Source organism: Lutjanus erythropterus, chromosome 10 (genome assembly GCF_056507025.1).
Source record: "Lutjanus erythropterus isolate fLutEry1 chromosome 10, fLutEry1.hap2, whole genome shotgun sequence".
In the NCBI taxonomy this organism is placed as follows: domain Eukaryota; kingdom Metazoa; phylum Chordata; class Actinopteri; order Lutjaniformes; family Lutjanidae; genus Lutjanus; species Lutjanus erythropterus.
Genome location: NC_139326.1, coordinates 31,238,997 through 31,252,603, shown reverse-complemented (window position 1 = coordinate 31,252,603; position 13,607 = coordinate 31,238,997). Strand labels below are relative to the sequence as shown.

The 13,607-nt window shown below is 39.5% G+C and overlaps 1 protein-coding gene across 1 annotated transcript in view; it reads left to right on the top strand.

Moving 5' to 3' along the window:
• LOC146320687 (uncharacterized) overlaps positions 1–12,937 on the top strand; it is a 52,854-nt gene extending 39,917 nt beyond the window's left edge. The window contains exons 5-16 of the mRNA XM_084729032.1: positions 2,146–2,289; positions 2,576–2,653; positions 3,152–3,303; positions 3,456–3,510; positions 5,086–5,160; positions 5,488–5,596; positions 6,815–7,345; positions 9,203–9,655; positions 9,810–9,923; positions 10,027–10,160; positions 11,646–11,697; positions 11,812–12,937. Of these exons, the coding sequence (XP_084585158.1) occupies positions 2,146–2,289; positions 2,576–2,653; positions 3,152–3,303; positions 3,456–3,510; positions 5,086–5,160; positions 5,488–5,596; positions 6,815–7,345; positions 9,203–9,655; positions 9,810–9,923; positions 10,027–10,160; positions 11,646–11,697; positions 11,812–11,948 (2,034 nt within the window). The 3' untranslated portion in view covers positions 11,949–12,937. The remainder of the gene's footprint in view (positions 1–2,145; positions 2,290–2,575; positions 2,654–3,151; positions 3,304–3,455; positions 3,511–5,085; positions 5,161–5,487; positions 5,597–6,814; positions 7,346–9,202; positions 9,656–9,809; positions 9,924–10,026; positions 10,161–11,645; positions 11,698–11,811) is intronic.
• Positions 12,938–13,607: the final 670 nt, after the last annotated feature.

Here is a 13,607-nt window from a genome sequence, read left to right as displayed (position 1 = left end):
ATGTATTTTTGGGGGGTTAAAGTCTCACTTAAAAGAACTTGGAGGGCAAAATGTCAAGTTGGCAGCGGGATAGGTGCAGATGAGAAGTTGTCTCTAAAAGGTTATGCATGGAAATGGGAGTAATTTCAGTAGATGTGGAATACTACTGGATAGATTGCGAGGGTGGATCGGAGGGCACCCTAGCACCTGAATGCTGTTAAATGACTCCCAGCCATGTGGTGTTATGAAAAACGATGTGAAAATGGTGAAATCTGAGAGCAAAATGTTCTGTTATCTGCTTTATGTGAGCCTGTCAGTCTGCTAAAGTCACCTGCATACAGCTGCCTGAACTGTGTACGTAGAATCCTGCTTTTATATGAATTACTGTGCAGCACTATGAGCACATTTCTTTTGAGTATGACTGACACCTCTCGTGCTTTAATGAATTCCACTACACGAGGTTGCAGGGTTGGTGGGCAAACATAGTGATTTTCTCCACTCGCTCTTTGCAGAACCGAACAGTGCACAGTACTACTGTAGATTGCGGTTCTGTCTGTTTCCATGATTTTCCCAGCATCCCTGGCAGCACTGTGGACTGCTTGTCTGGTTTGTGTGTGCGCAGTTGTTGGCAGTGACAGCTGGAGTGATATGGATTATACACTGCACTGACATGTATTATAGGGCACATTGAATGCTCTGTTCAGTGTCAGTGTCAGTGTTGTCACTCAGATAAAGCTGTGGTTTCCTGTTGGAGGCTGACAGACCTGGCCCTCCATCAACAGGCCTGGACTCACTCTCATGGAAATTATGCTTAGGTTCTGCCCACATACAAATGTCTGCACAGTATAGATGCATGAGTTCAGACCATACAACACCTATTTGTCCAGCAGAATGGCAGAAATGGAACAGTATCTTTTGGTCTGTGGTTATCTATGTCCTTTTTCATATCTCTGAATCTCCTTTAAAAAGACGGCTCATCCCAAAATCAGAAGTACATGTTCTTGCTTTTACATCTAATGCTATCTGTCCTTCAGGTGTGAGTTGTTGAGTTTTAGAGACATTGTGTGTAGAGATGTCTGCCTCCTGAATATAATGGAACTAATGGAACTTGGCTTGCTAAAAGCACCAAAACAACACATTTCTAAAATCTCAACACCAATATCTCTTTCCAGAGATGGTGACCCTGTTACTTGTACCGCCCATTAGCTAGCTCCTGGCAGCCTGGCCTGAGTCATAGCTAACCAAGCTAACGGCAGTTAGCGGTTAACCAACTTTCTCTAGCAACAAGTAAAGCTGTTTCCTATCAGGAAATTCCACAAACAACCTTGGTACTGTTTTCCCTGTCGGCCTCAGAGGCTGTGTTCGTCCTGGTTCACCGGAAATACTCAAGACTGCCCTGGAGCATGAATGTATTCTCCTTTGCGTATTCATTGCACAAACATTTAGTGTATGTCCTCGAATGCAGGATGAGTCATTAACAGTTTTTAATTATTTTCCAGGAAAAGGCAAACTCTGAAAATCCTGAAAATATCTACAAAACAACTTTTTTGACATTGTTGGGCCGGATGCTGATACTGTAATACAAAAGACGTTAGTTAAAGCAAGCCTCTCTTCCATGAGTAGATGCATGCTTCCTTCTGTGCGGTGATACAGTTAGGGTAGTTTTACAAATAGTGCTACATGCCAGTGGAAAAAAATATGTACTTTTGTTTTTTGGGGTGAACTGTCCCTTTAAACTTGACCAGGTATTGAGCAACTTTTGCTTTTTCTACCTTTTTTTTTTTTTGCAAATACACATGCTTTGACACCCTTTCTTTTCCACACATCCCCCCCTACTTTTCATTTTTCCCATCTCCCCCTCTGCTATCTATAACCATCCAAACCAATGCATTCCTGTCCTCGCACTAAAGCCAGCGAGTATTTTTGTTCTCTCACAATCCTTATAACCGACGCAGTTGCACAACTGTTTGGCTCCAAGTTTGCACAACTCCCAGTCAGACCAAGAGAAAACCACCAGAGGGACTGTGTGTTCTTGTGTATGGATTTCTACCCTTTGTGTGTGGTTGTGTGTGTTCGTGTGGCTTACAGTAAAGCATGTAAGGTTGGATTAATTTCACATCTGTTTCCCTCTCTTTTTCATTCCCTGCCTGTCCTCCATGTTTTTAGGAAGCACACGTGTTCATGGGTGCAGAGAAGGTGGAGGATGTGACAGAGGAGAAGATAAGAGCAGAGCTCAGCAAGGCCCAGGCCAACACTCCTGCACAGTGGGTCAGAAGAAGCTCCAGGTCTGCAGACAAGGAGGAATTAGTGGTGAGTCTCCTGCAATACCTCATCTGCCCATCAGATGGAGACAGAGACTTTCATATACACATTGTGACATAATCCCCCCCCCCCCCCCAACTTCAGTGTTTTACTTTAGTTTCTAGTATGTTTATTTAGTCATTCTCATGAAAATAATGAAATAATGTGGTGGTTAAAAAGATTTTAAGTTACTGAAAACAATACAATATAATTCATAATATTGCCTGTGAGTGCAGTATTGAAAACTTTAAGAATTAATGGTTCTGTATTCACTCTTCCTATGTTTTTCTTTTAGGGTACAAACTACAGAAAAACTAATGCTGCAATGGAAATGAGACTAATAAACAGAGACTCCTTCTGGGCACGTGCAGAGGTATGTCCAAGTAGCCTTCTCTCTATTTGAATGAATTTGATTTTTAAAAAAACCCAATATCAAAAGTTGAGATGTTGTGTGAAGACATTTAATGTTCAAACTGATTAACTTTATTGTTTTTTTTGGTAAATATACGCTCATCCTGAATTTGACACCTGCGACATGTTCCAAAATAGACTGGACAGAAGCATGTTTATCACTGTGATACAACACTCAAGAAGCGTGTGGGAACTGAGGACACAAATTGTTGAAGAAGTCTTTCTCATTCTTGCTTGATATTCGCCTTTTTTTTAAAAAAAAAAACCTGTTGCAGGCATTCAATTTAGTTAGAAAATGAGTGTATATTTTAAAAAATGATAGTTTCTCAGTTTTAACATTAAATATATTTTCCTTACTGTATTCAATTGAATACAAGTCAGAAATTAAATAAAATTTAAATAACGAAACTGAAAGTATACTTCTATTATATTCTCCCATATTTCCTGTTGCATGTGTCAGCGCGAAGAGGAAGAGAGGAAAGAAGAGGAGAGGAGGCGAACAATAGAGGAGAGACGCCGGCTTGAAAAAGAAAGAGTTTTGAAGGAACGGAGGGATGCAGAGGAGAGAGACAGAAAGATGAACGAGAAGCTCCAGATGATCGAGGAGCAGAGGTCAGAACAATGTCGGTTTGCTGTCAGCAGTGCCCTCTAGTGGCTGTATCTTGTAAAGACTGGAGGAACAGAGTCAGTTACACAGTAAATGCACTGTGTCTTGAATAATGGTGTTTGGATAACAATAATAATTTTGTTTTTGTGTCTCGCAGAAGAAAACAGGCAGAGCAAGAAGAAGAGCTGCGCAGGAAGGAGAAATTAAAATGGGTGAGGGGAAAGTTGTGTGCATCTTACTTGAATTTCACATGTTTTGCATGTAAAATGTTTCTTTTCATGGGCTTTGCCTGATGGGAAAATAGACTCCTGTGCTGGTCAGGTTGACCTGAACTCATTGACCCCTGTGTAAGAACTAGATTTGCTCTGGGATGTGTGAGATCTGGCTTTAAATCATTGTCTATAATTGTTTCTGAGGACATTGTAACTGACCCTTAGATCAATGTGAGTGCCACCTTTGACGGCCACAGCATCTGTTGATTTGCAGAGGCTAATGAATTTACTGCTACACGAACAGAGACAAGAATAGACTAATTTAAAGTTATGGACTGTGTATCGGTGGTGGAAGGAGTGTTGTCAGATCAGTACTAATAGCATACTGTAAAAATAGTCCACTACAAGTAAAAGTCCTGCCTTCAACATCTCACTGAAGTAAAAGTAAACTGGTTCCTGTCAGTGTTTTACTATTTTTATGTTTTTAGATTAATATTACTGCTGCATTAATGTGTATGTTGCATTTTACTGCTGTAGATATTAAAATGAGACTGAACTCATTTGATCTACTTCATGTATTGTTGGGTAGTTTAATCTACAGCAAAGCATCTTATTCTATATGATAATCATATGTTTGCAGTGTCCCTGTCCTCTGAAGAGTCAGCTTTTCACCATCAACACATTTAGATCTGCACAGTTTTCACTGGACAGGAAGTGTATGAAAAATTGTAATCTTAAAATTAACTTGTAACTAAACCTCTCAGACAAACGTAGCGGTGAAGTAAAATGTTTGCCGCTAAAGATGTAGAGAAGTAGAAGTGTAAAGTAGCATGAAATAGAAAGTAAAGCACATGAATGTCAGATTTGATTTGATGCACAGCATGTACTCAGTTACTTAGTTACATTCCACCCTTTCTATGTGCTCCGACTGCTGATCATTCTGTTTACAATGAGATATTTAAGGGACTATAAATTAAAAACAAATATTGAATTTTACACCTAAAGAAAAAAAACATACTGATACACACTGTTGCTATGAATATAAAGAACTGAAAATAGCAAGACATGACAGAGCTCTTGACATTTTGACATGCAATTATACAGTGTGCTGTTTAGCTAATAACCAGACCAGATGTTGTTATAAACAAGATTAAGAGATTTTGGAGGTATATGTATTTATAACCATGAATTGGAGGAAGTTTTCCTCACTAGGGTTACAAAGTTTCCTCTGGCCTTTCCTTGAGTCTGTCTCAGAGCTGGTTATCAGTGCACCCTCCCTACAATATGTTTATATTTGTGACAGATGAGCGTGGTTATATCTGTATGCAGAGAAGTTTGCAGATGTCAGGGATGTCCAAGAGAATAGATAAAGAAAATACTTGGAAGGCACTGCTTTGTGATAGCAGTTACTGCTGGTGGCCATGTTTGGAGTGGGCGCTGATTTCTGTGTCATTAATTAAGACTGAATGTCAAAACACTCAAGTTTCAAATAGCTCTAATTTAAATGCAGAGATTAAAAGCATTAAAATGTGTGAAAATGTAAATATAACTACTGCTGTGTTTCTGCACTGACAGGAGCAGCAGCAGAGGGAGCATGAGGAGTTTATGAGGGCTCGTCTTAAAAGGAGTGAATCCATAGAAAAAGCAGCGGTAAGTCAATCTTAGACTACTATAAACCTATATTGCTAACATTACTTAAAGAGACAGTTCACCCTAAAATTAAAAATATACCGTTTTCCTCATGCACTTAGTGTCATTTATCTATCTAGATTGTTTTGGTGTGAGTTGCCGAATTTTTGAGATATATTAGGGTGAACTGTCCCTTTAATACTGCTTTGATTTAGCACTTTGTCAAAGAACTCAGTGGACCACACATGCATCATTAGAATGCTGGATTTTTGCAAAGCCTGCTCCACTAGCTAATTCTGTTTAATCATCCAGATTTCTTGCTTAAACCGTTTGTTACTTGACCTGTAGGAGGCAGCAGCATTAGTGTCCCAGCGCTCCATGAACCCTCGGGAGTTCTTCAGGCAGCTGTCGTCATCATCATCACAAAGTCCCACCAGCCCTGGAGCCTCCCGCACTGGTATGTTCACTGTGTGTGAGCTTGAACAGAGAGGCTGCTCAGACCTGGTATTAACGTGCATCCTGGATGATCAGATCAAAGTTGGCGCCTTTTAAGTACACAAGCTCACGCCTGGCTTTACAACGCGCACAATTCAAGACCACTTGTAATCAGATTTCACCTCCCTGCTCAAATGCAAATAATCACGAGGCATATTTTGTCAGTTGAATCTCCATTACTGTCCATTTCGCATTTAAAGATTTGTTGTGTTTTTTTTTTTTTAGCTCAATGCCAACTAAACTCCTGTATCAGTCCTCATATTTTACCTGCGCTGTGAGCAGCCGAGCAGAGATGCTCCATGGTGCACTGGGATTTTATACCTGAACCATGACGAGGATCATGGACACTTTCTTCCCCACACGTTTTACTTCTTCTGACTGTGTTTAAACCTGATGTTTTCATATCATCGATGACAAAGAAAGACGTTTCTGACAGAATTAGACAGAGAGTAAAAGTGTGTCCCAGCACACATCAGAGCATCTCTCCTGTTTGCTGTTCACAGCAACACAAAGTTTTTTGTTTTTTTACCAGGAAAGAAACAACTTAATGTGTTGTGTTTCATGCCGAATTTTACAAGGAGGCACAAGTGAGTAAGAATTAGTCATTTCACTTCTGTGCTCTACATGCAAATAAACACAGTTCTTTTTAATCAGGTCGCTCTACAGTGCTAGCCATTAGCATGCTGGGACAAATGGACATAATGTTCTTTCCACAAAGAAAGACATAACTTAATTTAACATTTGCCAAATTTATAACATGGCCCAAATAATTCAGAATTTGTCATGGACAGCACTTCACAAATTTTATGAAGTTTCTGCTTTTTCAACAACTCAAAATTTTAAGGGAGTCTGGGGTAACCAGTGTGTTCACGAACATCCAAAGATCCACTGCAGCCGTGTATATGGTCACTTGCAGTCCAGACCACCTCTGAATGTGGTCTGAGCAATCGGATTTCAGTGCGTCCTGAGTGTGGTCAGACATGTATTTAGAACTGTCCGCTTGTGATCAGATCACCCAGGACACATGTACCTGGTCTGAACAGAGCCTGAGGGATGTTACCCTGTATTTACTTGAAATCTTGAAAACTTGAATCTACTTACGTAGACGAGCTCATCCCCAGATTCCCATGTTGGATGTTCAATGTGTGAACAACTCAGAAGCTGTTTTCTTTCCCTCCAGGCAAACCGTTCAGACGATACCAGCGCAGCCTGACAGACACAGCCTTCATCTTCTCTAAAGCAGAAGAGAGCACAGCCTCCTCCCCTCGCAGCTCTCCCCTGGTCTCTCCCTTCTCCCGCACTCCTTCCTCCCCCTTCTACCGTGGCACATCTCCTCCCACGAGCCCTGATTTCCGCCCTGTCACCTCTCCACAAAGGCCCAGAGCCCCCATGTCACCGCCCACATCACCTTTACGGCCCACCCCTCCAGTCTCAATGTTGCCCACCCTTCCACAAACTAACAGCCAAGTTCAGGCTGCTGTTGAGCCCAAACCCCCCTCACCCACACAACCCTCTGCACCTCCGGCCTCCCCTAGTCTCTTGGCTTCCTTGTCCACCAGTTTAGCAAAGAACAGCCCCTCTCAGTCGCATCCAGGGGCCCTGCCTGCCTCGCCCCCAAATACCCCGATGCAGCCAGAGCACTCGACTTTCAGCTTTGAGCCTCCACAGGCTCCAACAGCTCCTCTTCCAGAGAGACCACAGCTAAACACAGGTAGGCTGACACAGGACACAAAGAATTATATCAGGATCTGATTGCACAATGTTGTTAAATTTTTCCTTTTTTAAAATAATCTGCAGAGACTCATAAAAAACATTCATTGCACATTCAGAGTGCAACATGAAGGGCAGCATTTTACTCTGCTTATTACTTATTGTTTTGCCAAGGACATTAGGGGAGAATGGGGTAAGTCGAGCCAGTGGGTAAAATGAGCCACCTTCCGTGTCTAACTAACCATACAAATAAGTAATCATGTGACCGGTTGTGGGGTAAAACATTGTAGTGATGTTGGGCCAAGTTGAATCAATAGCTCAATTTGCCCCCCAAAATTTATAAGGCTGTGTATGTACAGAGTAAACTGTTTTTAAGTAAGTCGAGTTGTGCCATAGGAATAACTTTTCTTGATGGGTCATTGTTCAAAAAACATAATAATTTCGTTTTCATGGGTAGACAACAACCCGGCATATATACATAGTAACTTTTATTTGAAACATATATGCTTTTATTCAGCAGTAAAATCAACAAATGTAAAGAAAAAGTATCTCATGTTACTTCATTCTCCCCTAATCGTTTGACATCATATATACATTAGAATTTTTATTACAGGTTAAAGTGACTTAAGTGCTTTTGCCAAAAACTACTCCTCAAACTCCAGTCTGTATAAAACAGACCAGGGACTATGAATCAGTGGCCTGTTGAAATGACAGAGCTCAGAATATTTTTACAGTCCAGGCACAATTAAATATTCCTATAGTAACCACATCTACTCATGTCATGCCAATGTGCACCCAAAGAACCTGGCTTTTCAATTCTTTGTAGTTCAGTTTTTCTGCCACAGACACACACATGCACAGCGTTCATTGGTTCTTCTAGAACATGGAAGGATGGTGCATAAGACTGTCATGACTTTTTATTAAGTCTTTATGAATGTTTATGACTGTTGTCATGAAGTGTCATGTGGTCAGTTATGTAATTTTTAATGCAAAGTTGGCATCGTTTAAGATTTTTATAACAATTGACATCAAAAAGCCAATGATGTGATCGTCATGACAACTGGACGTGATCAAACTTAGAGAAACTATTTAGCTTTATGCTTTAACGTGACATTATCCTGTCATATGTGGCTGGCTTTGACAGTGAGAACACAGGGAATACAGTACTGAGGTGGTTTTCTTGCTGGTTTTGGTTCCTGGCACTGAAGGACTGAGTTAGTTATTTAGGCAGCTAGCTTTTTTCTTTTTATTGAAATCTCAGTACGGCCCACTGCAATTTTCAAATCAGAAGAGGCACAATATTTGTTAAAGGCAAAATGTGTCTCAAAATAACATTTTTACTTAAAAATTGACTTAAGAAAGCATGTTTGTGTGGTCACACCATATTCATTTAATAGGTTTTTCAATGAAAATGGGAATAATGATTTAAGAATTATCATTGCCTCTAATATCACAAATCATGTTGAAAAGTAATCAAAATTAGATGTTTTCCCAGTCATTCAGCCCTGCTGCCCCCCACCCCCTAACAAAAACTCAACTACATGTGATAATATAATGTCATGTTAAAACATGTATCTAAACAGTTTCTTTCAGTTTGATAATGTTAAGTTGCCATAACAATTTTTTTTTGTCTTGATTAATGTCAAGTTGTCAAAACAAAAAGACATCTCAAAAAATGTCAACTTGGCATTGAAGATGTCGCAACTGACAGAATGACACTTAATGCCAGTCAAAAACATTTATAAAAACTGGTCAGGACAGGTGTCATGACATTGTTATAACAGTGGCATGACAGTCACATGGCAGCATTTCTAATACAGAGTTGTTGTTTTTAATGGTATGATTTTCCAATCAACAGACCTCAACACAGTCGCTCATGATCACACTGAGCTGGTCTCAGACATCGGCTACAAAGTCCAGGCTGTGCTGGTGGAGGAGGATGAGGAAGAGGATGTGGAAGAGCACAAGGAAGAAGTAGCTGAAACGCAACCAGAGCCGAGCGTTGTTATTGCAGAGCTGGTCCAGACTGAGGCGGAGGAGCAGGAGGAAGAGGAGGAAAAGAAGGAGGAGAATGAGGACAAAAGAGAAGAGGATGAAAGAGAAGAGGATGAAAGAGAAGAGGATGAGGGATTAAAACAAGAATCTGCATTACCGGAGGAGTCAGTGGAGGTGGTGCAGGAGGAAGAGGAGGCAAAAGAAGATAAGAAGGACAATGACCAACCAGAAGAGAGTCAGGCTTCTGCTGAGCTTTTGGAGGAAGAGGAAGAGGAGGAGGATGAGGAAGAGGAAGCGGAAGAGTCAGTGGTCACAGGTACTCGTCTTATTCTTGTATCCTGTTATTCTGACTTGACTAACATTTTATAAGGAGTTTTGTTATATTAATTAAATTTATTAAAATTAAATATTTTTAAAAGATGTACTGTAGCTTTCCAAAAGTTAAAATGGCTTTTGATAATATGTTACAGATTCCAACCAAATCATTGTTTCAGATGTGGAACCAATTTCAAAACCAGAGACTGTTGTCCTCTCAACCAATGGACTCACAAATGGAGAGGACACACAGGAGCAGAATGGCATAGGTTCGGCAACAAATCAGTCAGTTTTATACAATGTAGGATTATACGTTCAAACATGCATTCTCTGTACTGGTTTGACTGTGATGTATGGTTTTCACTTCCTCAGAGCGATCTTTGAGTCCATCTGACACAGAGCTCAGCTCACCGGAGCTGGCTGTGTGCTACGATCATCACCGCACCGCAGAGGAGGATGATGCTGTTGAGGATGAGGAGCAGGAGATCTCAGAAAATGGACAAGAGGTACTGTATCTACACATATCATACTTGTACAGTGTCTTACACAAAGCTTGTTTGTCCAAGATCTGTTCAAACTAAAATCTTTTTTTGAGACACACACTAGAAGCAACAATATGTCAGTTCATCTCTCAGTACTTTGACTTCCCGACTTTGGGACAGATCCCTCTGAAAAACTATTAAATACATTATATACACAACAGTTTGCGGACTTTTGTTTATGTCCCCCCTGGTCCTGCATAGAATAATAAACCAACATAGGAGGTGGGGGCTAAAAACTGTTTTCTACCTCTCTCTCGGCTCGTAGTAAAAGGTCATCTAATAAGCACAAACTGGAGACAGTGGTTCCATTTTGCCACAGCGATGTAATTAGTCTCTAGAGTTGTCACACTAGACAAACAACCAAAACAGCAAAATAGGCCATCCTTGTAACAGAAAACATCACAGATGTCAGAAATGCATTATCTGGATGTTCAGTAAGGTAGTTGTATACCGGTAGGTTGGGTTCATCCACTTTTGTGGAGGCAGACTCAAAGGACACTCATCAAACCATATTTCTTTATTTTTACACCACTGCACCCCAACTTAATAAGATCTGCAAACTTGCTTCCCTACCCTGTTTGTGGCGCTGAAACCTAAGCCCACAGGTTCATTATGAGGATGTAGGTCTTTAAAAAATGGGAAACAAATATATTATTCCATTAAAAAATGCACATTAATTTTCTAATTCAGCTGGGTACTGTCTGTCTGAGCAAATGTTACTTCAAGCAGTGGATTGATACACAGTTTACAACAGGAGGACAATGCATGTGGAATTGAACCACTAATAAACTACAATGGCCATAGGGGGTACAAGAAATTATCATTATGGTTAAATATGGTGATATTATGTTTTCTGATACTGCATTGATTCAGAAGTTTACATTGCAAACATAACAACAAAAGATAATAGAAATAAGGCAAAAGTAGTGCTGTAATACTGAATGATACAGTGACTAAATGGAGATCCACTATTCTAATTGCATAGAAAAGGAAACTTTCTTTACTCAAGCTTTATGGATATAGTGGTGTGTTCTTTATGCTATAACAATTTACCTGAAATTTTAAAAACTTGCAATATATCACCTGCATTGTCATATCTGTGATATTTCCAGATTCTTGCAAATGTACAGCCCTGATACCTATAATCAAAGTAATGTAAGATGAACATGACACCCGGGAAGGTGTTGAAATTATTTTGTATAAAATTGTGCTCTAAAAATAAAATTTGAAATGAGCTGAATTGAACAATTGAGGTTTGTGGTACAGAAGAACAGGATATTGTGCTTTGGCTACACAGACAATACTTTTTTATCTTTTAAAATGAAAGTTTATATGAAAAAAGTTTCTTTGAGAGTGATTTCATTTTCCGTCTTGTGAATTTTAATTAAACAAGCAGCATGTTTCATGATTGCAGCCTTTCTCCTGACTCCATTTTCCTCTCTGCTTCAGGTTTTAGCCGAGCGACAAATGTGCGTCCGAGCTCTATATGACTACCAAGCAGGTAAGCTGCCATTTAGAGGATAATCGGCACGCACGTTCACATAAAGTGCCTCCACTTACTGTAATTACACTGTGATTAGTGGGTCTTCACCATGTTATCTTGTGGTTCCCACAGAGGACGAAACCGAGATCTCCTTTGAACCTGGTGACATCATCAGGGACGTGGAAACGGTGGACAAAGCCTGGTGGAGGGGGTGGAGCAAAGATGGCCGTCAAGGCTTGTTCCCTGCCAATTATGTGGAGACCATATAGGCAGGCAGAGACACACACACACACACACACACACACACACACACACACACACACACACACACACACACACTCAGGGACACCATCTCCCCTCACGTTTGTTCATGTTTTTACTTTAATCCTCCCACTGAACCTTTGTACTCTTTTTCTTGTAGAAAGCAGAAAGAAACTCTTATTTTGATGTTTTCTGAGAGAAAAACTAAATATTCTCACAAGTATGCAGAAATTACCCAGCCTCATTTTCTTGGATAAAATAGCGGAGAGACCTTTTTCCTGGACCAAAATAACTTATTTCCTTCTGAGATGCAGCGGGAATGTCGGTGGGAGGGATCAGATCACTGTGACAAATGATCACAAACTTGCTTTTCTTGTATGAAACACAAACAGATTTTTATAGTGTATAGTCGTCTTTTTGATCCACACGTATAACAAGCGTTCCATTCTGCTCACCGTTTGCTTTGTGTGTTACATTGCTAAGAAATAATTTACTGCTCTTGACTGGTATATACTATAATCAAGATACATGTATCAGACATCATCTTTATAATCACCTTCCTGTATTTCCTGAGTTATTTTGTAGCACTGTATTTGTTACAGACAGTCTCACTGCACAATTTAATTACCCAGACAAACAGCAGCATAACAAATGATAAACAAGCAGAGGAAAAAGGCACTGTATTGACACTTGTATTTCTCTATCACTCTTAAAGATTACCTTGCTCATTCATCTTAATTTTTCCTTAGATTTTAAGAAATTACAGCATTATGTCGACACACAGATGATATGAAAAGAAAATCTTCCAGTTTTAATCTTCTGTAATATCTTAATACGCTGCAGTGTATATAAGAATGTATAAAAAAGTCAAAGATCTTCTCTTTTTCTATACTTGGCTTGGATGTTTGTATGTTGTATGCTTGTTTGATGGTATGTATGTTCTTTGTATTTACCCCAAACTTACAAATATAGCATCTACAACCTCAGACTGCTTTGAGATGGTTGTCTCCTGCTTCTTTCTTCAGTTTTTTGAGTGTCCACATTAATAATTTTTAGCATCTCCAGTATTTTCTTATGTTAATAGATGTTGTCATGTGCTTTTACATTTACAATAAACTAGAAGAGTGCACTCTGAGTGCAGATTGCCAGCAGGCAACAGTGAAGCACCTACTGCAATGCTGCCACAACAACCAGATGCAACCAGCAGAGATTTGTATGTTATTTGTTTTGAAGTTTGCATAGTATGTATTTAAAGAACACAGTTGTGGGTACCTACAGAACCCATGTTCATTCATATATCTTGAGGTTAGAGGTTAAGGGACCCCTTTGAAAATGGCTGTGCCAGATTTTCCATTACTGAAATGTAGCCAGCCCCCTTCTCAAAGGTCTTCTGGTTTCATAAACTGAACCTGCTACAGGTCAGATGAAAAAAAAAAAAAAAATAAAAGAAATAATAATAATAAAAAACTGAATAATATTAATAGTAGTAGTAGTAGTAGTAGTAGTAGTAGTAATAATAATAATAATAATAATAATAATAATAATAATAAATAGTTTTCTTCCATTTAAGGGAAGCCACATCTTACTAGAAAACAACAAATGTCCCTTTAGACATTTTGCAGGAATTCTTAGGTTGTACAAAACAAACAATAAATAGTCAGGTACAT